This window comes from Nicotiana tabacum, chromosome 8, assembly GCF_000715075.1.
Source record: "Nicotiana tabacum cultivar K326 chromosome 8, ASM71507v2, whole genome shotgun sequence".
In the NCBI taxonomy this organism is placed as follows: domain Eukaryota; kingdom Viridiplantae; phylum Streptophyta; class Magnoliopsida; order Solanales; family Solanaceae; genus Nicotiana; species Nicotiana tabacum.
Window position 1 is genome coordinate 172,475,372 of NC_134087.1, and position 22,222 is coordinate 172,497,593.

The 22,222-nt window shown below is 35.6% G+C and overlaps 2 protein-coding genes across 5 annotated transcripts; one reads left to right on the top strand and one right to left on the bottom strand.

The window, feature by feature from the left end:
* The first annotated feature begins 3,894 nt into the window (after positions 1–3,894).
* LOC107790682 (anaphase-promoting complex subunit 6) lies at positions 3,895–17,482 on the top strand. 4 transcript variants are annotated; one of them, XM_016612639.2, is made up of 16 exons: positions 3,895–4,354; positions 6,603–6,737; positions 6,842–6,915; positions 8,328–8,367; positions 8,671–8,716; positions 9,555–9,634; positions 9,903–10,084; positions 10,248–10,373; positions 11,985–12,059; positions 13,768–13,893; positions 15,370–15,439; positions 15,622–15,704; positions 16,012–16,125; positions 16,722–16,821; positions 16,905–16,940; positions 17,128–17,482. In XM_016612639.2, the coding sequence occupies exons 1-16, from the start codon at positions 4,109–4,111 to the stop codon at positions 17,248–17,250; spliced, it is 1,656 nt and encodes a 551-aa protein (XP_016468125.1). In that variant the 5' UTR covers positions 3,895–4,108; the 3' UTR covers positions 17,251–17,482. The 4 variants fall into 4 exon arrangements, with proteins under 4 accessions (XP_016468125.1, XP_016468131.1, XP_075075982.1 ...); XM_016612645.2 differs by having other exon boundaries at positions 3,898–4,354; positions 15,634–15,704; XM_075219881.1 differs by lacking the exon at positions 8,328–8,367 and having other exon boundaries at positions 3,898–4,354; positions 6,842–6,919; positions 8,632–8,716.
* Positions 17,483–17,722: 240 nt separating this feature from the next.
* Positions 17,723–21,655, bottom strand: LOC107790698 (pathogen-related protein-like). Its single transcript, XM_016612655.2, has 4 exons — positions 21,412–21,655; positions 20,767–20,899; positions 19,974–20,272; positions 17,723–18,024 (listed from the first exon to the last, which is right to left on the bottom strand). The coding sequence occupies exons 1-4, from the start codon at positions 21,568–21,570 to the stop codon at positions 17,863–17,865; spliced, it is 753 nt and encodes a 250-aa protein (XP_016468141.1). The 5' UTR covers positions 21,571–21,655; the 3' UTR covers positions 17,723–17,862.
* Positions 21,656–22,222: the final 567 nt, after the last annotated feature.

Consider the following 22,222-nt stretch of genomic DNA (forward strand, 5'->3'; position numbering starts at 1 on the left):
GAAGCAGATTAGGAGGATGCCTATGGTTTTTTGGAAAGGGAGGGTGGCGGCGGCTGCTAGGTTTCGTCAATGGGGTGGTCCGATCTTTGGAGATGAGGGTTCCGATTTTTTTGTTCTAAAAGGGGAAGAGGAATTGTTGTTAGGGTTTCTGTCAATGTATATGGGAGGGTCGTTCATAAATTTTTGAGAGAGAGACAACATGGGAGGGGTAGCGGCTCTAGGGTTTTTTTCTAAGGAGAAGGGTCCGAATTCATTTATTGTTAAGGGGAAGGGGAGTTTTAATGAGATGGGAAGGGAAAACGACGTAGTATTGGGGTGATCCTACGTCGTTTCATAGTCTAAGATTTTAAGGGTTTGAACCGGGTGTGGGGCGAAAATGTGGCAAAAATTGGGCTTGAAACAATGGCCCAATCCGATTTAGCTTAGCAACCTTTTTCCTTCTTTTCCTTCTTTATTAGCCTTTTGTAAAATTAGCCACTTTAGACTCAAATTTTAATTTAAATCCCATTTTTGTGTGGCTAGCCTATTTATCTATTTTACTTAATGATGGATCGGACTAATGCAACTAATTAATTAATTAACTAAACTAAGAATGTACTTTGTGATTTTATGAATTTAACTAATGCATTTAACAATGTAATTAAATTCTAAAACACAATTTAAAAGCTAGAATGCTATGAAATTAAGATTTGAATATTTATTTATGATTTTTCTTGATTTACAATATTCCTAACATGCATAACAATGCGAATAAATACAAAACAAATAAATAAAACTTCTAAAATTCATAAAAACGATTAAAATTATTTTTAGATTATTTTTTAGGAGTAATTTCCTATGTAGAGCAAAACTTAGGTGCTCACAACACCGCCGGCTAGGACGGGGAGCGTGATTTATCCAAATATTCGTTCAACTGCATTGTTAAAACCTGTTAGCGTGATGCAACGTGGCATTATGTTATCCTCAAGTTTCATCTGTGCAAGTACTCGAGGGTGGATAATGCACGCACCACTCCTATCGTCCACCATAATACGTCTTATATCTGTATCTAATAATCGTAAAGTGATAACGAGGGCGCCATAGTGAGGGAAAACCAAACTGTGAGTATCCGACTTATTGAAGTTGATACTTTCTTCGAGTTTGTCATACCGTTCATGAGTGATCAACCGCTTGAGTTTGTGGGTTGTGGTGAATTTTACGTTGTCGATCGATATGTCGTCGCCGCCTCCGCTGATCATTTGAATGGTGTGAGTTGGTGAAGGCGATTTAGGCGGTACCTGGTGTTGTTTACTTCCTCGAGCGAAGTTAGTCCTGCCTCGGTCGATTAGCAATTCTTTCAAGTGCCCTTGGTGAAGCATGTTTACGACTTCCTGCCTTAGAGCGATGCAATCCTCAGTTTTGTGACCTCACTCCTGGTGGAACTCGCAGAGGGCATTTGACTTTCTGGTGCTTGGGTCTGACCTTATCTTTTACGGCCACTTCACCTTCGGTCCGAGCTTCTCCAATGCGTAGACTATTTCTGAAGGCGACACAAAAAAATTGTGAGTGGATAATAAAAGAGGCATACCTCTCTCATTCTATTGAGTCATGTCCTTGGCCTAGATGGGCCTTCTTCGTGGCGAGAGGGGGGCATGATGGTGCTTTTGATATACAAATAATGCCTTTCTCGATTGGGTCGTGGAGATGCTAGATCCCTCCTGGCATTGTTCCTTCGATCCTTCCTGGTCTCGGCCTGTACCGAGGTCAACCGATGGGTTGGCCCATTCAAACCGTCTTCGTCAGCACGGACATTGGCACAATAGGCGTTGTGTATTTCATCCTAAGTGGTTGGAGATACTTCATAAGCCAACTTAACAATTTTATGATCGCCCTCGAACCGTTACTGTTCAGCCTGTTTTGGAAAGCCGCTACAGCCATGCCCTCTAATACATTTGGCAAGGTCATCTGTACTTAGTTGAAACGAGTGATGAAGTCCCTTAATCCTTCTCCGAGCGATTGCTTTATGGAAAATATATCATTCATTCTAGCCTCCGCCTTTTTGGCCCTAGCATGGGCCGTTACAAACTTGTCGGCCATCTCTTCGAATGTTTCGATGGAGCGTGCGGGTAGTTGTGAGTACCAAGTCAATGCTATTCCGGGGAGGGTCTCACCGAACCTTTTCAACAAGATGGAGGATACTTGTTCTTTGGCGAGATCATTGCCTTTTACCGCCGTAACATAGTGAGTCACATGGTCCTCAGGGTCGGTCGGGACGTCGTATATCTTCAGATAAGGCGGTATCTTGAAAGTCGTTGGTATGGCATGCGGGGCAACTTCATCACTGTAGGGCTATTCAACGAACCGACCAACATCTCTTTTCAGCAAGAGTTTTGGGGCACCTAGTATTTTCTCGACTCTTTCTTGGTGCTCTCTCATTTGGTCCCGAAGCTTTTTATTTTCATTTTCCATTTTTTCCATCTTCCTCAGTATGGTTGTGAGGGTGTCTTCACCTGCATTATTAATATTGTGAGTGATACTTGTTATTGAAGGGAGGGAGTCGTGCTGCTCGGTTGTTACTGGTATAATGCAAGTCCTTGTATTTTCTCTAACTGCCTCCTTGGCGGGCTTGTCAAGGATGTTGATCAGCGTGTGTGTCAGCCAAGCCTCAAGCAGTTTCTTCACTGCTGGAGGTGCCTCTTCCGTTGTGAACATGGAAGCTCCTATACCGTGGGATGTCGTGATGCTGCCATGAGGAATGGGCGACCCACTTTGCCTGGGAGAGGCGTTAGGCGTTATATCTTCGCCTTCCATTTCAGAAAACCTCGTTGATGGTGTTCAAGAGGTTTGCAGTGAGATCAACCACTGTCTTCATTATTTCTTCTCCCTTACCTGCCATGTCAGTTGTGTGTACAAGAAAATAGGGTTTTTTGTGAACTGTGCCAGTTATAGATCTTGAAGAAACTAAAAATTTAACTAGGAAATCTCCACATACGACGCCAAATTGTTTGACCAAAAAATGTAAATTCTTGGTTAAACTAATTAATTTTGTGTAATGGGGGGTTAAACCCGATTAATGATAATGACCTCGGATCTATAATTGGTGGATACAAATAACAAAGGATTGTGTTGAGAGGAGATTAAATACGATGTGCATATCAATAAATAGCAATAAATTGCATTAAAGTAAATAAGGAGAAGAATTCACCCAATATTGAATGAGGTGGATAATTTCTCCTTCTAACAATGATGAATGATAGACAAATACTAGAATATTGGGACCCCTCTCAGATCTAGTGGAAAAGTGTAGAATAATAGACAATCGAATCTCTTTAGAAAGGTTTTTTTGTATTTTATCTAGAGAGAGTCTGCTTTTCAAAGAGTGTACTTATCAGAGAATATTACTTGCCTTTCACCTTATCTCTCTATCTATTTATATTGGACATATCCCTAATCAATCATAAAAGTACAAGTATAGAGAATATTCACCGAAATATTCTTCCTAAAGATCCTATTACAAAACTAGCCGTTACTGTTGCTCTTGACACTTCACCTTGGCCGTCGTTGATTGCCCGACTATGAAAATTGTTTACTAGTCGACCTTGGCCAAATTACCTTTCATAACACCTCTTCATGTTAAATCTCCTCGAGGCAAATTTTGACCCATACAGTATCCTCTCCTCGAGGCAAATTTTGACCCATACAATATCCATAAAACGATATAATACAACACAATACAATTCATTATAAAACAATGGGTAACAATGATCCAAACAAGCCATAAGTTTAGCACATACAAACAATAAGTAAGGGTATTTAGGTCTTTTCGGTTGTTACCATTTTGGGTTACAGATATTATAAACACTCCAAGAAAATAAAAAAAGAAATTATAAAACCCTAACTCCGCATAAGTTTTATATCATATGACAGAATCAACCCATTTAGGTTCGCTGAAATTGAGTTGAATTGGCACCGCATCTATTTTTCAAAACCCATCTAAAACCCGCCCCCTTTACGAAACGAACAAGAAAACCTCCCGCTCTTTCATATTTCTCTGCACAAATCTAAGTGATACTCAATTTCGAATTTTACGCTTTACTATCGAAGAAAAATCGATTTTACAAAGTATACAATGAGGGAAGAGGAAATAGAGAGGCTAAGAGGTGTAGTGAGGGATTGTGTGAGCAAGCATTTGTATTCATCAGCCATCTTCTTTGCTGACAAAGTGGCCGCAATTACTTCAGACCCAGCTGATATATATATGCAAGCACAAGCGTTGTATCTAGGTCGACACTATCGCCGTGCTTTCCACCTTCTCAATGCTTCCCAAATCGTCCTCCGTGACCTCCGCTTCCGTTACCTCGCCGCTAAGTGCCTCGTAATGCCCTTCCCTTCTTACTCTATTTGCTATTTAGAGTAGGGTCTAAGTTATATACAGTGACAGTATAAATAATTATTTGCACTAACGTGTTAAAATGGGAGATTTGTAATCTTTAAAATAAGACAAGTTAGCTGCTACAACATGTAACTTGACGGTGTAAATAATTCTTTATGCTGACAATGCTAAATTAAACTCGAGTAGAGGTACATCTATTTGGCTCCATTTCGACCCATTTTATTCCAAGATCGTGTATTTTGCACTTGTATATATTGGGATAATTTGGGTTTTATGTATAATTTGGTACAATTCATGATTTAGGTGGTAATGGAGTGACAGGGTACTTACTAAGTAGTGATTTGACAAAAAGTAGGTTTAGGTTCTACTTTCTCCAGAAAACATGGATTATGGTTTTGTGTTGGTAGCAAATGGGGCTCAAAAACTACCCGAAAGAACAATATTTTGCGCTTATTTATATAGGGTAATTATTGGGGATTCAACGGTTAATTGCTTTACTGGTAATTCCTAGATGTTAATGGAGTTAAACAGGCTACTTTTTGTGCTTTAACATCAGAACTGGTGATTCAGCAAATTAGGTTTGGGCTATAATTTGTTCACATGAAGGATAATGGATTGTTGTCCTTTAGTAGTAAGTGGGGCTCAAATACTGCGTAAAGAATTGTATTTTAAGTTTCTATTGTGTGGTTCAATGGCCCTTTTACATAAAACTTAGATATCTATTTTGACTGATTGGAACTTGAGTCAGGTGTTAAATTTCTGGGTTTGCAATCACTAGTCAGATGGCTCTTAATATATTTAAGACGATTTTAATTGAAAAGATAAGCTAAAAAATGTATCAGATTATAGTGCTATTCTTCTTTGTTTGTCTGGATTAATTTAACCTATACCAATTGCCACACTCTGATAGATTGTCCAGTAATGGTTGTGGGAATGTTTGTTGTCTCTTTATACGGTCTTGGATAATTCTTCACCTTATTAGCTAGTTTTTGAGATTGTGTTAGGTCCAAGGTCCATGTTCTTATCTTGGTACTAGAGCCAAATCTATCCCTGTTATTGTGTTTCACATTGTTAGGGCCCATGTTATACTATTCATGCTCCTTGTTATCCATGCGTGCAGTAGGATGTTAGATTGTCCCTCATTGGTTGAGTGAGGTAGAATATTAGATTGTCCCACATTGGTTGAGGGAATGGGGCAATGGGCTGTTATCTCCTTCTATAGTTTTGGACAATCCTCACCTCATGAGCTAACTTTTGGGTTCTAATTAGGCCCATGACCCCTTTTCTTATCACACTCCAAGTTGCACAGTGCTAAAAGATTTAGCTTAACAATTTGGTTGATGATAGTATGCCCAGCCGGGCAAGCCCCACTCTCTACCAGTGTCCGACTTGCTTAAGGCATGCGTAAGCCATGAAATTCGTTGTAGAGAGGTCGAGTGCTTCACCTCGTTTAGCCATTGCTTCAATGCAACACCAAGGCATTAAAACATGCGTCTCATCATCCACGGACTTGGTCTTGAAGAGAAAGACTCTAAACAATTAATATTTCACCTAATCGTACATTTTCAAATATTTTATATATAATTGCTCCTTGTTGTGGTTATTCTTCTTAATATTTCACCTAATCGTACATTTTCAAATATTTTATATATAATTGCTCCTTGTTGTGGTTATTCTTCTTGAACTACATGCATAGTTTTTATTTATTTCTTCATTAGAGACCATGTTTTATTTGCATTTTGCTCTTAAAGTCCATCATACCTCTGCGCTCCTTTTTTCGCTTTTACCTTTGATAACACAGCTGGCTCCATTAGGCAAGGTGTTACCCTTGAATGTAGGTCTCCATCTTTCTTCTTTTAGTTACTGACATGCCACACACATAAGTATGAATTTGGTTAGGGTTTTAGGTTTGGTATTTGCCCATAGATTAACAATTTGTTATGAATTAATCAATCAACTAAACTTCAATCCCAATATAATTGAGGTTGTTGATATAAACTATCTATATCCGCTTTACTTTATTCAAAGTCCATATTCCATTCCAATACTCATGTGTCTCTCAAGACTAATTAGGGGTTCTCCAAATATAGAGGTTCTCTGAACTCCGAACTTATCCATATGCTAACATATACCTAACTGACCAGACTAAACGTTAGGTGCAACAAGTTTGATCCTATTATGTTCTAAAATAATCTGCTTAAAGTTCTTTTTGAAATTTTTGTAATTTTAGGAAGAGCTGAAGGAGTGGGATCAATGTCTTCTAATGCTGGGTGATGCTAAAGTGGATGAACATGGAAATATTACTGACACAAGGGAGTGCAATAGTATGTACTTAGACAGGGATGGTGAAGATCGCGAAATAAATGTAAGTTTCTCCTCTCTCTGACCTAGTGGATTTTCGGGTTGAATCTATTACGAATCCATACATTCCCACAGAATCAAAATTCGCTCTATGTAAATCTTTGACAGATTTTATCAGCAATATGCTTTTTGAGGGGCAAGGCATATGAAGCTTTGGAGAATCGCGCACAGGCTCGGCTATGGTTAGTGATAATTTGGATATAATAGGGTTTTTTTTTTTCAGGAAACTTGAATTTCGAATTGGCTTATTTTACCTTGTAGGGAAAAGACATTGATGTTCGCATACATTAATTTGGATAAATACAGATTTGGCCTGAATTTCTTGTGCTTATGTCCGGGTCAATAATGGGAGAGACTGTTCTGTGCTATGTTTTTAGTTTGGCTGGCAATCATGTCATCTGTCTAGAGAAAGAACAGAGTGATGCAAAGTGAATTTCCACATTAGATTTGAAATACAAAGTGCGTATTAGCAAAGCAAATAAGCAAAATATGAAGATGTTTAAAAGAGTACTTTTTGGATCTTCAGGGCTCGTTTGGTACGAGTGATAAAGGATAATTTATCCCGGGACTAAATTTGAGATGAGTTTATCCCATGTTTGGTTGAGATAAAATTGTGGTATAAATAACTAATCCCGGGATTGTAGTGTTTTTTTATTCCCATGGGAAGTTGGAATAACTAATCCCGGGATAAATAATCATGAGATAATTAATCTTGGGATAACTTATTTCCAACCAAACGATCCCTTAAGAGAAAGGTTGTGAGTCTTTAGACTCCTTAAATCTGATTCTGGTAGTTGTTGATAATCGAAAGAAGAATAACATTCTGAAAGAGTTAATAATTTCAAAAATTGGTACTGAAATAGTTAACTTTTTTATATATCCTTCACATGGCGAATCAAACTTTTGACTATATCTTATCTTACCTGTGAACCTTCTGTTTGCAGAGCTCACTCCCTTCCATTTTTTCTCTTCTTTCATTCATCGATTGCTAATAAAATGAAGATGTTATCTGTGCTCCTTGACATAATTGTATCCTCTATCTTCTTTCTTGTATTCAGCATCTCCGATCACCATCAATCCCATCGTTTCACCTCTCAATTCCTTGCTATAATGTGCATTGTATTTGGTTAGCAAATGAATCTTGAAGATCCTATTTGATTAGGAAAGGAGAGAGATGCATTATCATTATCATTATTACTACTATTATTATATTATTATATTATTATATTATTATCATTATTATTATTATTATTATTATTTTTTTATTATTATTATTATTTTTATTATTATTATCATTATTGTTATTGTTGTTGTTGTTGTACCAAATAATGCCTAACCTACACATCACGCATTGCGCTCTTATCACTCGGCCAAAGCCCCGGGGGCTGGAAAGAGATGCTTTATATCTCAAGTTAACAGAATTGCAAGAGAAACATCATTAGATTTGTAGTTAAGCAATCATAGTTCCATCTTATGTGTTGGGCTGCCTTTCCTTATTTCTTTTTCTTGTTAGTTCTAATATTGTTGTCGAGCGGTTAAAGTTCATTTATATCGTGGAAGGAGCTAATATGGTATAACTTGATGACACTTCCAGGTATAAAGCTGCTATCAAGGCTGATCCTTTGTGTTATGAGGTATGTAAGTTCTGCTGTCACATTCTTTCTACTGTAATTTGCCATGAAAGTCTTTGTATAGTTATTGGTTAGATGTTTCTTGGTTTCTTGTCTAGTTTTTTCTCCTCTTTCTGGGGAAGTGTGGGGAATAAATCTTGGCAGTTATTGCATTAGAATTCAAATTTATACCGCAAAACCCTACAAGTTACTTGGTTATCTTATATCCATGTGTTTTCTGATCCAGAAGCTTTCTAGGAGGCTTTTATGTTTTCAATTCCATGACAGTTTTCTGAAATTCATCTATGCTCATTTCTCCTTTTTCAGGCATTGGAATGTCTGATAGAGAATCACATGCTCGCTTGTGATGAAGGTGAGAACCCTTTGCTGGTCAAAATGGAACTCCTTGGAACTATGAAATTGTACGAGTTAGTTAACAGTAGCATAATGTTGTAAACAATGTAAGTACTCTTGTTTACAGAGTTGGTGGATCTAAGGTACTCCAAAAATCGTTGGTCTGTGCTTCTACAAGTAATGAAAATTCTCTTTCCTTGAACCAAACATTATAGTACTGTATAGTGCCGTTAAAGGCTCATATAATACATGCTTAAGCTCTGATTGTACATGCCTACAGTTGGCTACTCTGAGTTACTTAGGCAGCTTCTATGCAGGCTTCAAGGCGCTAAGGCATGCTTCTCATTGACTATAAGCTCGATTTTGCAGATGGCTGTGTTAAGCAATATATTATATAACTGGCGAAGCGGTATTAATTGCTAAAGAAACTTTATGAATGAATATCTAGTATAAAAGTAGCCACTAAACCTAACTTAGAAAATCAAAACCACACCTTTCCATCTCAATTAGAAATTTAAAATAGTTTTGGAACAATTGATATGATTATTACTTTATATATTCACTTAACTGTAGCTTTTTAAATTCCATAAACCGTATAAGTATTATTCGTGTTTTTCACACAAACATATTCTCATTGTTTGCAGCTATATTTACTAAAGCATGCACTTTAATTGTGTTTTTCATTGAAAACCTTGATGTTTTTTTGACATTTTATGCTTTACGCCTTTGAATATGCTTTATTGTTGGCATTATTATTGAAATTAAATTTTAAAGATATTATTATTATTATTGGGTAATCTTTAGTGAAGACTGTACTATTATGAAAACTGACATATTCATTAGCTGGTTAATTTCAGAGAAAACCCTGCTCTCATGTTTGCAATTTGGTCCCGAAGATGGGTGGCTCTCTTCATTCTATTCTTGTTTGATAAAGAAGGTAATCATTTCTTATGAGACTACTTTGCGTTCCAGATGACCATCTTGTGGGATCATAAACACTTGGGGTACATTGCATGTTTTACTCTCATCTATTGAAAATACAGAATATCGAATTTGTATTTTGAGTTGATAAATTGACAGAAATATCTGTACATGAACTTTTACAGTAATAATTTATGAGTTGTATAGACTATTTTCATATTTATGTTTTTGTGTACACATTTATTTTTTAGTGGATAATTACTTTCTTTTGCTGTGCTTCCCAGTATGATAAAGAAAATGTGGTGGAAGCCAAATTTAGAGAGCTGGAACAGGGTGGACCTAATACAAAGACGTCCGAAAAATCTGTTTTATGTACGCTTAAAGCCAACACTGATCTTTTGGCCTGCAAAGCCGAGTACTATCATCAATGTGGTGAATATCAGAAATGCTTTGAACTAACTTCTGAGTAAGTTGGTAACCATAAAGTGGATCATGTCTTTTTTTCTTCTTTTTATTTGATTGTTATGCTACTTTGCGCACATGTATGTTGTTACGTAGTTTAGATCACTGCTTGAAATTTGGTGAGCTTTTCCTTTTTCTCTTATCCTTTGGTACATGATGTAATACAGATTGCTTGAAAAGGATCCATTCCATCTCAAGTGTACCCTGGTGCATTTGGCAGCAGCAATGGAGCTAGGACATTCCAATGAGCTGTATCTTATGGCTTGCAATTTAGTGAAGGATTATCCTCAAAAGTGAGTGCTTAAATTTTGGGATTGCAGTTTTGAAAAGTATATTGCTGGTTTTCATTCACAAAATGCATAACTATTGTGTGACGATTTCTTTGCACAACTTGTTATTAATCAAGGAAAATTGATTCTAGTCATTTTTTTAATGCTGGGAGTTGAGTTCTTTTCGAGGTCAACAGAGTTAAAAGTGATTATCCATGCAAAGATCTGTTGTTGACACTTAACCTATACATTACCTTGATAATGTATTTCTCTGATAGAAATGACCCAAACAAGGCAAGGGAGGTGGGGGTTTGAGTTGAGAGTTCTAATAAAATTTGTTATTCTGAAATGCCAAGAAGTGATACTTTCAAAATTTACAGCAAATCTGATATCACTTTTTTTTCTCATGTAAAATATTTAAAGATATGTATTCAGCAGAATGGCCGAAAAAGATAACAGAGTGGAGGAATATGAAAGGCATACCAAATAATGATAGCATGATGTTCTCTGATTTAGCAACTTGCATACTCTATTACCCACACCCAACCTTAGAATCCTTTCCAGTTCATGTGGAATCTGCAAATCCAGTTTTTTTCTCTGGAACACCCTTTATCTTTTACAAATTTGCCTGGCCAAATTACATCCATCCAGTGCTAACACCACACCAAGCTATCCACAGTATTTTATTCCACACTTTGAGAATTTTCTTTTACCTAAGCACTAATGACAATAAGTTTACTTTCCACTAGAGAATAGATTTTACGACAACTTGCAGCTAACTTTGTCAGAATAGTTGAATAAGGACAAATGCATATCGCTGATAAGATACTACCAGCATATATTGTTTCATTCTTCAGTAAAGGTGAGCTTCTGCTCCCCACAAGGATATTACCGGTGTCAGTTGAATAGATAACTATTGGATGGCAATCTCTGTGGCTAGGTGTCAGTTGAGTAGATAACTATTGGAAGTTCGGAATGTAGGGCAATGTGACCTTCACTTTCTGTTTTTGCATCATATTCAAGAAAAGACTTTGGCCAATTGCTGGATGAATTAGCATAAATATTGCCGGGGAGAGATAGCGTATCAATTCGTTTGGATTGATGAAAATGTCCTCTTTATTTTCTACGTCCACTGTATGTGGTGAAAGTTGCTATTACATCATTAACTAACATTTTACGTTATTTTCTAGAGCCTGTGGTCAATGTTGTCAAAGGCGTGCTTAAAGCGCACTTAAGCCCTAAAGCAAGGCTCAAAACATGTTGAGCGCTTCGCCTTGCTTTGCGGGCGCTTTAGTGTCGTATCAAGGCTCTAAGGCATACTTTTCCTTGCCAATGAGTGTAATCCTTAAAAGGCGACACTGAACAATTGATATTTCACTTTATCGTAATTTCTTTTCAATTTGTCCATATATTTGTTATTCATGCTTATAATTATTGGTCTTGGACTACATATACATATTTTTACTTTTTCTTCGGTTGCGCCTTTTCTCATTAAAGCCCACGTTGTATTTGCGCCTTAAGTCCCCAAAAGGCCTTAAAGCCCCAATAAGCCTTAGAGCTTTTTTGCGCTTTTCGCCTTTGATAACACTGCCTGTGGTTAATCTGATTAGCTCACTAGATCATGTTTTTATTCAGGGCTCTCTCATGGTTTGCTGTCGGTTGCTACTACTATTGTATCAAGAAATATGACCAAGCACGACGCTATTTTAGGTAATGAATATTTATGTCATTATGTGGTGAAGAAGAGGGTTTGTAATTCTACCCTTTCTTTCTATCTCATGGAACATTTTCTTTTTGCATGACAATATTTCTGGTGAACATTTTCTTCAAGTCTTGGAAGATGGGGTTAGTAATTCCGCTGCCTTGTGGAACTCTTCTGGTACATGTGTAAATAGTTCTAGTGAAACTCATTCTCTTAAAAAGCTGAGTGGCGGCACTGCAATTAAAATTGATTATTCTGTCAATTAAAAGACATGAAGTGATGCGAAGCATGGGGTCCTTGCTTCACGTGGATGGAGCATCTCGAGGAATGATGCGCTTTGAATAGTAAAGTGGAAATGGATTTGGACAAGCGTTCACTTCTTTGAATGACTTTGAAAGATGCAAAAAGGACAAAAAAAGAGAATAAAGTAATCCCATTTGCTATCTGAATACTAGGACACTTCAGATACAGTTCAATGTTCTCTTCATTGTTGTTTGCTCACTTCTCTGGTTTGCAGCAATCCTTACCATTCTATGCTTTTTCCTATTTGCTTCTCTCGTTTTTTTATAAGAGTGAAGTATTTTATTAATCATAAGCTGGCACCAAGCTTATTCAGTGTTGTGTGCATAAAAACAGCTCAAAAATTCAGTTCGTTACTGTACATTTAAGGAACTGAGGACATCGATCGAGCTATCTATATCATTTACATTTTAATTTGCACCAAAAAGCTAACGTATAGATACACTTGTATTTGGTCTTCATTATGTTCTCCACTTATCAAGGAAAAAAAAATCTTCATTTTGTTCTCCTTTTTCCCTTCAAAGATTCTCTGATTTCTTTCTCTCCATATTACCCGCCATATTGCTGCAGCTACAGTATTCCTAATTGCTCTTGAAGGGATGAAGAGATGACTCAAATCTTCATAGCCTTCCTCACACATCACACTCCTGTTACATAAAACTGCTCTTCTCTGTAAGTTATGTTGAGTTAGACATACTTCTTGTGCCACTAACCATGTAAAACATTGCACTTCATAAGGGGGCTTTGCTCTTCCATAGTTGTTTCTAGGGCTAATTTCTTCCATGATTGTTGCTTTTTGTCATGGTTCTGTAGCGAACTAACAGAGAAAACACCATTTTCCTGTTCCTCCAGATTGTCAAATCTTTCTGTTGATTTAGAACAGACCAAATTGCCAATTACCTGTACAAATCTGCTCATTTCTTCTATCTCCCAATCATTGCAGCTTCTTCTAATAAGATAAATCCATCCTTCTGTAGACCAACAACCTGCTATCGGTGCATTCTGATTTCTTGCGGAGGTGTATAGACGTGTAAACTACTCTTTTAGGGGTTCAGTCGAAGCCAGGTCCAATTTTCTTCTTTCTTATTGTTTTTCTTCTTTAAAATGACTGAATCGTGTATTCACCTTTTCTAGGTGTTTTCTCAATTTCATTTTCTATCCTCCAATTCTTGATCTATAGGCTGAATGTTAGAACAATAATAAAACAAATTTTTGCTATTAAAACTAGTTATTAGTACCGTTACTGAAACAGTTAAGTATGTAATAAAAATAGATTTTGTATTTGAAATTATATTCTTGTAGGATTGTCAAAAGTACATTTTCTGAATATACTAATGTAGCTCACAAATAAATCATCCACATTTCTATCAGTCGTTGAAGGTCTCTTTTTGTTTTCTGAATTTTGATATTTGGCAGTAAGTCAACAAGCTTAGATGGAACATTTGCTTCAGCTTGGATAGGCTATGGAAATGCTTATGCAGCTCAAGAAGAAGGAGACCAAGCAATGTCAGCTTACCGTACTGCTGCTAGATTATTTCCTGGGTAAATCCTAATTTTGCTTCAAAATTTTGTATTATCCAAGCCGTGGAGGACGTAATATTCTCAAATTTTCTGATAGACTCAACTTTTGAGCTCAACACGTTATGAACTTCTATCTTGTGTTAATTGTTTCATCCATAGTAAATAATACTCTTCTTCCTCATGGATAGTTTGTACCTTTGCGACTTAGAGCTGACACCAAAAAGTAACAGTATATCTTTTTGAAACAATAAACTCTGCTTCGAACAGTATGTAATGTCTAATTCAGTATTGTAGAGTGATTTCTAGAGCTGAAAACAAACATTGACTGCCATAAGAAGACACTGAATTCCATGAAGTTGGACTAAAAATGAATTTTAGCATGTTGACACTTAACAGTCAATCTTAATGGAGCCTGTGCTATCATGACATATCAACCCTGCATAGTTATTGGAGATTAGGGAAATTATATAAATCTGACATGCATCTTGAGTGTGCTCAACTGTTGAGCTCCAGCTGTAAAATGAGGTGTCTAGATTGAAACCAACAACAACAACAACAACGACCCACTGAAATTCCACTAGTGGGGTCTAGGGAGGGTAGTGTGTACGCAAACTTTACGCCTACCCCAAGGGGTTAAAGAGGTTGTTTCCCAAAGACCCTCGGCTCAAGAAGGCGAAAAGAGACAATATATCAGTACCATCAAAAGAAACCATGAAACAAATAACAGCATCACCAGAACCAGAAATCGATGAACAACAAAACAATAACCAATAGATACAACCCGGTACTAAGAGGAACGAAAAAGTAGTGACTCAACATTAACCACTAACAGTCTAAGACTAAGTCCTAACAGACTAGCCTCACTCTGGTGCGCCGTAGAAATATGCACAACTACCTCCTACCCTATAACCTTAATGCTCGACCTCCACAACTTCCTGTCTAGGGCCATGTCCTCGGTAATCTGAAGCCATGCCATGTCCTCGGTAATCTGAAGCCATGCCATGTCCTGCCTGATCACCTCTCCCCAAGTTGATTGAAACCCAACTCTTGAAAAGAAAATGAAAAAGGGAATAAAAGAAGAGAGAAATGAATGCAGAAGAAAGACTGATTTCTTATGGAGATAATTTTGTACTTTGCCCAGTAGAGTAGCATTGCACCCGTCAATGAAGTTTAGTAGTAACAGTAAACTCTGAATATTGTAATTAATTAAAGATAAAACAAAAAATAAGGTCATTATTACATAATAATCATTAGTCATTTAACTGAATTATATAGAAATTGGGTTAATTTACATTGTTGCTAAAACTAGAAGGCATTTTTAAACAAAATAATGTGCTTGTACGTACCCCTGATTTCTAAAATTTATGTGATGATGTATTTGAACTCTAGATCCACACCCATGTTGGATACTTGCACCCGTATCCGAGCAACATAGGATATTACTTATAGGATATATGTATTTCCTTGACAGGTTGAATCCTTAAATTTTTTATCCAGGTACCATTTGCCTACTTTGTACATTGGAATGGAATATATGCGAACTCACAGCTTTAAACTGGCTGAGCAGGTGACTGTACATAGTCCGTGGCTTCCAATGATCATTTCTTTGTCATGCTTTAGTTGTGAGAACAAATATTCTGCTTCTCCCCGTCTGCACGAGGACGCGAGCTGGTTATTTACCCAGACGTCTATCTCACATTTGATTGTCTGGAGTTCCCTGAATAAAGTGCTGATAGTGTTCCGCTTTAGTTTTTTATGCAGGCCAAGTCAATATGCCCCTCAGATCCCCTTGTATATAATGAACTTGGAGTTGTTTCTTATCACATGAAGGAGTAAGGATCTTTACTCTTGTGAAACTTGCAACGTTTATGATTTAGTTGCATAACCTAACTTTTGAAACAGCTGCATAATTTTTTTGTTCTCATTTATCCTCTAGTAGTGATAAAACATGTATTTTATGTTTTAACCTGTAACAGTTCATGTTTTGGAAATTATGGATTATTTCATTCTGAAGTCTTGTTCAACCTAGTAGTCTTGAGTATCTTGACCATTATTACCAAAGCATCTGGTCTTTCTCGTGTTATCTTCTTATCCATTTTTTCCAGCATTGTATTTATTTCTCTCTTCAAACTCGTTCAGGTATAAGAAAGCAGTGCGGTGGTTTGAGAAAACATTGACTCACATTCCATCTTCCTTAAGTGAGATATGGGAATCAACTGTAATCAATCTTGCTCATTCCCTCAGAAAATTAAAGTAAGTGACTTATGCTACTATTAGTTTTATATGTACAAGTTGTAGTTTGGTGGCCATTTGTTCTCGTGGTTAGATCCAAAAATGATATAATAAGGTTACATGTTTTTCAGGTTTGCTAATCATAGTATTCTTGGATGAGATTTGTGTAGATATTTCTAAAAGTTCTTCAAGTGTTAATAATTCAACATAATTGTTTCGGTTAAATGTGCTAATGGGTTTGCCAGTCGGAGAAAGCATGCAATGGAGTTATTATATTGAAGATGCTCTGAATTGATTGAGAGAACTTTTTAGTTCCTTAGATCATTGACTATGTGTGCCTCCTTTTGGGAATTAATATTAGCGCTGTCAAGTTTTGCCCAGCAAAGCAGATTGTATCCTTTATTTAATTGGTTCAACTGAATCCAATATCTTGACACAATATTTTAATGAAAAATCATTGAAAGTTTAACGAATAGTAACATTTGAACCCATTTAAAAGTACATTGAGTTCCGTGTGAAGAACTTTCCAGGTTGAACCTATCAAGTTTAAATCATGCTTTTGCCTCTAAAAGTGTAATGAGTTCGGTGTGGTAACATTAAGCATAGCTTTCTTTCAGGAGGTACAACGAAGCAATTACATATTATGAGAGAGCCCTTGCATTGTCTACGAGAAGTTTAAGTACTTATGCAGGTCTTGCATACACTTATCACCTTCAGGTATTACATCTTTGAAAAGGAAATCTCTGGTTGCACAGATTAACAATACTTGGCTTTGATATGTTACTCTTGCTATTGTGCAGAACAATTACACTGCAGCTATTACATACTACCACAAGGTGGGTTTCCGACTAAATGTTAATATGCTCATTTTGAGAAGGATATGGTTTTATCCCTAAAGATTCATTTTAACTAAAACATGAAGGAAATTACTGACATGGAAAATATTGAATTTTCGTTTGACAAGTTATACCTGTATTTTGCACAATTCACTATTTATAGTCTATTTTTCCGTTTACCAAACAGGCTTTGTGGCTCAAACCAGATGACCAATTCTGCACAGAAATGTTGACTTCAGCTCTGGTTGATGAAAGCCGCCAAGGGATTGACCCAATGGTTGAATCTCGTTGTGGTGGTCTATTTATCTAATGTGGAACCCGAGGAAAAGAATTCTCTGGTGGTGTTATTAATTTGTAATTTTCTATAATGATTTCTCCAAAAGGTTAGGAAAAATCTTACAATATATAATTTTATCTTCTTGTATCATAGAATAGTAGGAGTCGGTAAATTTGTATCTGCAGCTAGTTCTAGCAGTTAAAACTCGTACAAGAGTGGATCAGGATTTTTTATAACATAATATGATTGCATTCTTTTTTCTTTCTTTCTTGAGTAACATATATGCAAGACGTTATCATTTGTTGGTTTGGTGCAAACACTTTGTAATGAGTAAGTTTTTTCTGTTGCCTGTCGTCCTGTTGTCTCCAGAAGTTAATAGATAAGATCATTTAATTTTGCTTGTTCTCATTGGCCATGATCCTGATGGCTCAAGAAATTTTATATTACTGTCATGTGTGTTATTACTGTTGAGAATGCCTTGAGTAGGATTTCTTAATGTATATAAGAAGATTGAAAAGGCAGTCATCATATCATAATTTAACCTAAAAAAGCATAAAGAGCTACATAAATTTTATTAGAACATGACCATAAGGACAGTACCAACTGTTTGAGTAACATGCAGAGAGGAATTGAAATGAGACATAATTAGTTCTGGTAGGGGCATTGTTGAGTGGCGGTATTATCATTACTGTGTTCCTGTTGCTGGATGTTAGACTCAGAAATTGGAGGTCCCTTGAGTAGTCCAGAGAAAAGTTCTGCTGGATCATAGTATATCTCAACATCCTCTGCTCTTAGAGATTCATCTACCTGCCAACATAGGAAAAACAACTAGTTAAACTGACAAGTTTTATATAATAAGTACGGACTAATATCTAAATAGCATTATGTATACTTGCTCCACTTAAATATTAGGCTTGGGCCTAGGTAAGTTTCGAACTCATAACGTGCTGCATTCTTACTAGTGAACAAAGTGTTGGGGGCTAAACTTAAGTGAACATTTACGAAATGAAGTTGCCTTACTTAAGCGAATCTTAATTGTTACGTTAATTCCCTCTTATTTTTGCTTTATCTGCGTCCATTAATTCCCTCTAATTTTTCTTCCTAGCTATTCTCCTTCCAATAATAAGAGCGAACAAGAAGAAGAGAAAGGATAAGAAGAGGAAAGTCCAATTACGCCAAGCAATGCTTCTATTATAACAAGTAGAGATATACTGCCTTCTGCTTCTACTCTAAGAAGAAAAGAAGAGATCCCTAACCTATTGCAATGAATGGAGCTCCTAGAAATGGAAAGCATCTTACCAAATAAAATCTACTCCTTTCATTTCAATTTATTTATATATCTAGGCTTTTTAGTTTATTTCTAAAAGAATATCACAATTCTATATAAAAAAATGTGACATGTTTAAATCACAAGATTTTAAAGATATTAGGTATATGTTATTCACACCTTTAATTTAAGATTAGCAGATTAAGTACTTTTTCTTTTCTTGAATTTTGTACTAAGGTAAACTAAGACATAAAATAAAACGAATATGCGTTCAAAATCCAATATCAGACTAGAAGAAACGAAGAGAAGATGCTTTAGGGAGGAGTCAGAAATGAATGAGAGATGAGTACTTAAGTAGAGTGATATTAAAAAAACTGAATTCAATTATCTGAGATAGGTAACGTGTTCGATTTGGACGATGAAAAGTGTCATAGTTTATGATCACCCAAATATGTTGTACTACTAAGTTAACTATCAAGCGGAGTAGGTTAATGTACTTTTCATAGATCACCCAACCTTTGGTCCACATACACCTTTGGTCAGAGATCCCATCATCCGCAACACTTGTAAACCCCATTGCTAACAAAGTAAATGCTTAACAAATTGTTGTGCTTATATTTGAAATTTCTTTTTTAATATAGGAACATTTAATTTGTCCGGTCCAATCAAAACACTGCCAAATAACATTAAATCTTAAGATATATATATATATATATATATATATATATATATATATATATATATATATATATATATAATTTATATCCTATACTAGTCTTAAGGTACGTACTTTGCGTGTGTACTTCATATCATGAGTAATTTTTTTTAAATTTAGTAAAAAAAATATGTCTTGAGTTAAAAAATAAAATTTTTAAAAATAATAGAAGTTGATTCTATGTAGCTAATTCTAACGAAAGAAACATTGTCTAAAAAAAGTTCCTCAATCCTCATATGCTTTATTGAGGATTGAATTCAAATTTACTAATTATTATTTTAGGACAAGGATAGAAAGAAGCCTTAAATATTAGGAAATAATTAAATATTTCTTTTTAAATATTAAAAAAATAATTAAATATTTCTTCTGAAATATTAGGAGAATAATCAAATGACTATTTTGTCTAGTGTGAAATTAAAATTTAAAGGGTAAAAAAGACGAACGACATCTCATTCTTAAGGGGTAAAAGTTTTGTGGGGCCATGATATTTGTGTGGCTATAAAAGCTTCTCATTAAGGGAAAAATGGGTAAAATAAAGAGTTTAAAGTTGAATTATTTCTAAATTTAGAAATGTGTCATTTATTTTGGAACAGACTAAAAAGGAAAGTAACTCATCTAATATGAAACGGAGGGAGTACTAGTTTTTGGCTACGCGCATTGCGGGTGTACCTTGATAAATGAATATAAAAAAATCCGAAATATATATGATAAAAAATAATTTTTTATATTGTAAAATTAATTATTAAAAAAGAAAAAACTATGGAGAGACCATACCTTCATTAGACCAACGCCATAAAACTGGACCATGTCACCAGTAGGGGCATGTCCTTTAAAAGGTCCTTCAAAGAAACCCCAATGCCTGAATTTGAATGTAACAACAGGAGGACCTGTATACACGTTTATCACTTCCCACGCGAATCCTCTTGGAAAAGCTGATCGAAAAGCATCGTGAGAAGATTCAAAGCTCTCTTCATCTGCTTTGTAGTATTTGAATTCCTCTGGCACTGAACTCTTTAGTAATGCATTGTAACTTCCCAGTTTTAGTGTCTCTTCTGCTGATAGTGCCTCTCTTCCTGTTCAGTCAGCATAATGACGGAAGGATTTAAAATATGAAGAAGTAAACAAACTAAAAAGGGAAAGGAATTCATATATATATACATTAATTTTTTTTTGACCTATCTACACAATGTAGTTTTCTGACCAAAGGGTGCCATTTGACTTTTCTTGGGCAAGGGTAGCTCTGCCACTGGTTCAGAATCTAAAATCAATCTATTCTGAGTGTGAGCTGTCTCCTTATATATAATATCTTAGTAATTTATTTGTACATACACGCAGAGTATATATATCTTGGAGCATCATTCACATTCTCATAAATCTTTGTTTTTTTGAACGATCACATAAATCTGTAAGAGAACGCTTAGGATTTTATATAAAATTTGTTTCAATGATTTAGATTTATTAAAAGAAAATAAACGATTATGAGAAAGAAAAAAAACACTTAATGGACTGAGGTATGAATGATTCCATATATTAAGCAGAAACAAACGTTTGTTTTTGTAAGCCTTACCATTAACAAAGAGCTTGAATTTTTCAGGGTTAATGGTCCTAAAGTCTTTAACGCGAGTCTTGTGAGAAAGCTCCATTTCCCATGATTTTATAGCATTTTGAACTGTTTCCTCCAAAGACCCTTCTGCCCATACCTTCAAAACCATATATATATATATATATATATATATATATATATATGGAACCATAAACAACGAATAGTATCGTCAACAAAGATGATAAATATATATTATTACTTCCCTTTCATTTTATGTGAACCAATTTGATTAGACTCAAAATTTAAGAAAGAGGTAAAGACGATAATAACAACAATAACAATAATAACGGCATACCCCATATATATAATCCCACCAAGTGGGGTCTGGGGCAGGAATAAGATATATGTAGGCCTTAACCCTATCTTTGTGAAGGTAGAAAGGCTAGCTGTTTCAAGCTCAAATAAAAGGGGTAGAAACATGTAAAGACTCTTAAATCTTTTTGTTTTAAACATTATTTAACAGTAATATAATGTAGCCATAAGTGTTTTTTGTTAAGGTAAAATGTGGAGTTTAAGTTAAAAAAAAATTTTAAAAATATATTATTTTTTTTTGAAAAAAATTAAAGGAAAATAAGGTCATGTGAGTTAAAATGGAGTAGTAGTACAAACCTTGGTTCTTCCTTGTTCGAAGAGATTATTAACAGCGTCATAAATGGGAGGGCCACCATGTCTCCACTGGATGCTTCCTGCAGCAGCAGCTTGTTCTTCATGCAGGAATTTCCTGTACTTGTCACTCGCCACTTTAATCCTTTCCTTCTCACCTTCCATGTTTGAACTATTAAAAACTTTTACTTAACACCTATCCCTCTCCTCCCGTTCTCTCTCTCTAAGCTTATTGAATTGGTGAATTCAACTATTGGTGGCTATGCCTTTTTATAGATAAAATTCTGGCATGATTCGTTTTTTCTTGAATCAAGGGTTTATCGGAAACAATCTCTCTATCCCTTAGAGGTAGGGGTAAGGTCTGCGTACACACTACCTTTATCAGACTCCACTAATGAAATTTTACTGTGTCGTTGTTGTTGTTGCTGCATCCATTTCAATTTATGTAGTAATATTACTATTTTGAGAGCGAAAAAGATCTTCTTTGATCATGCTATTCTTAAATTATTTTAATTATTATAACTATTACTCCCTCCGTTTTAATTTATGTAAACCTGTTTGACTGGACACGGAGTTGAACAAAAAATGAAGACTTTTAAAAGTTGTGGTCCTAAACTAATCAAAAAGGGGCTCAGTATTTGTATGGTTATAAAAGTTTCTCATTAAAGGTAGAATTGTAAGTTTAAGCTAAATTGTTTTCAAATTTAGAAATGAGTCATTCTTTTTGGAACATACCAAAAAGAAAATAAGTTCACCTAAACTGGAACGAAGGGAGTATAATTTATACTATTATAACTTTAAAAAATTAATTTAAAGT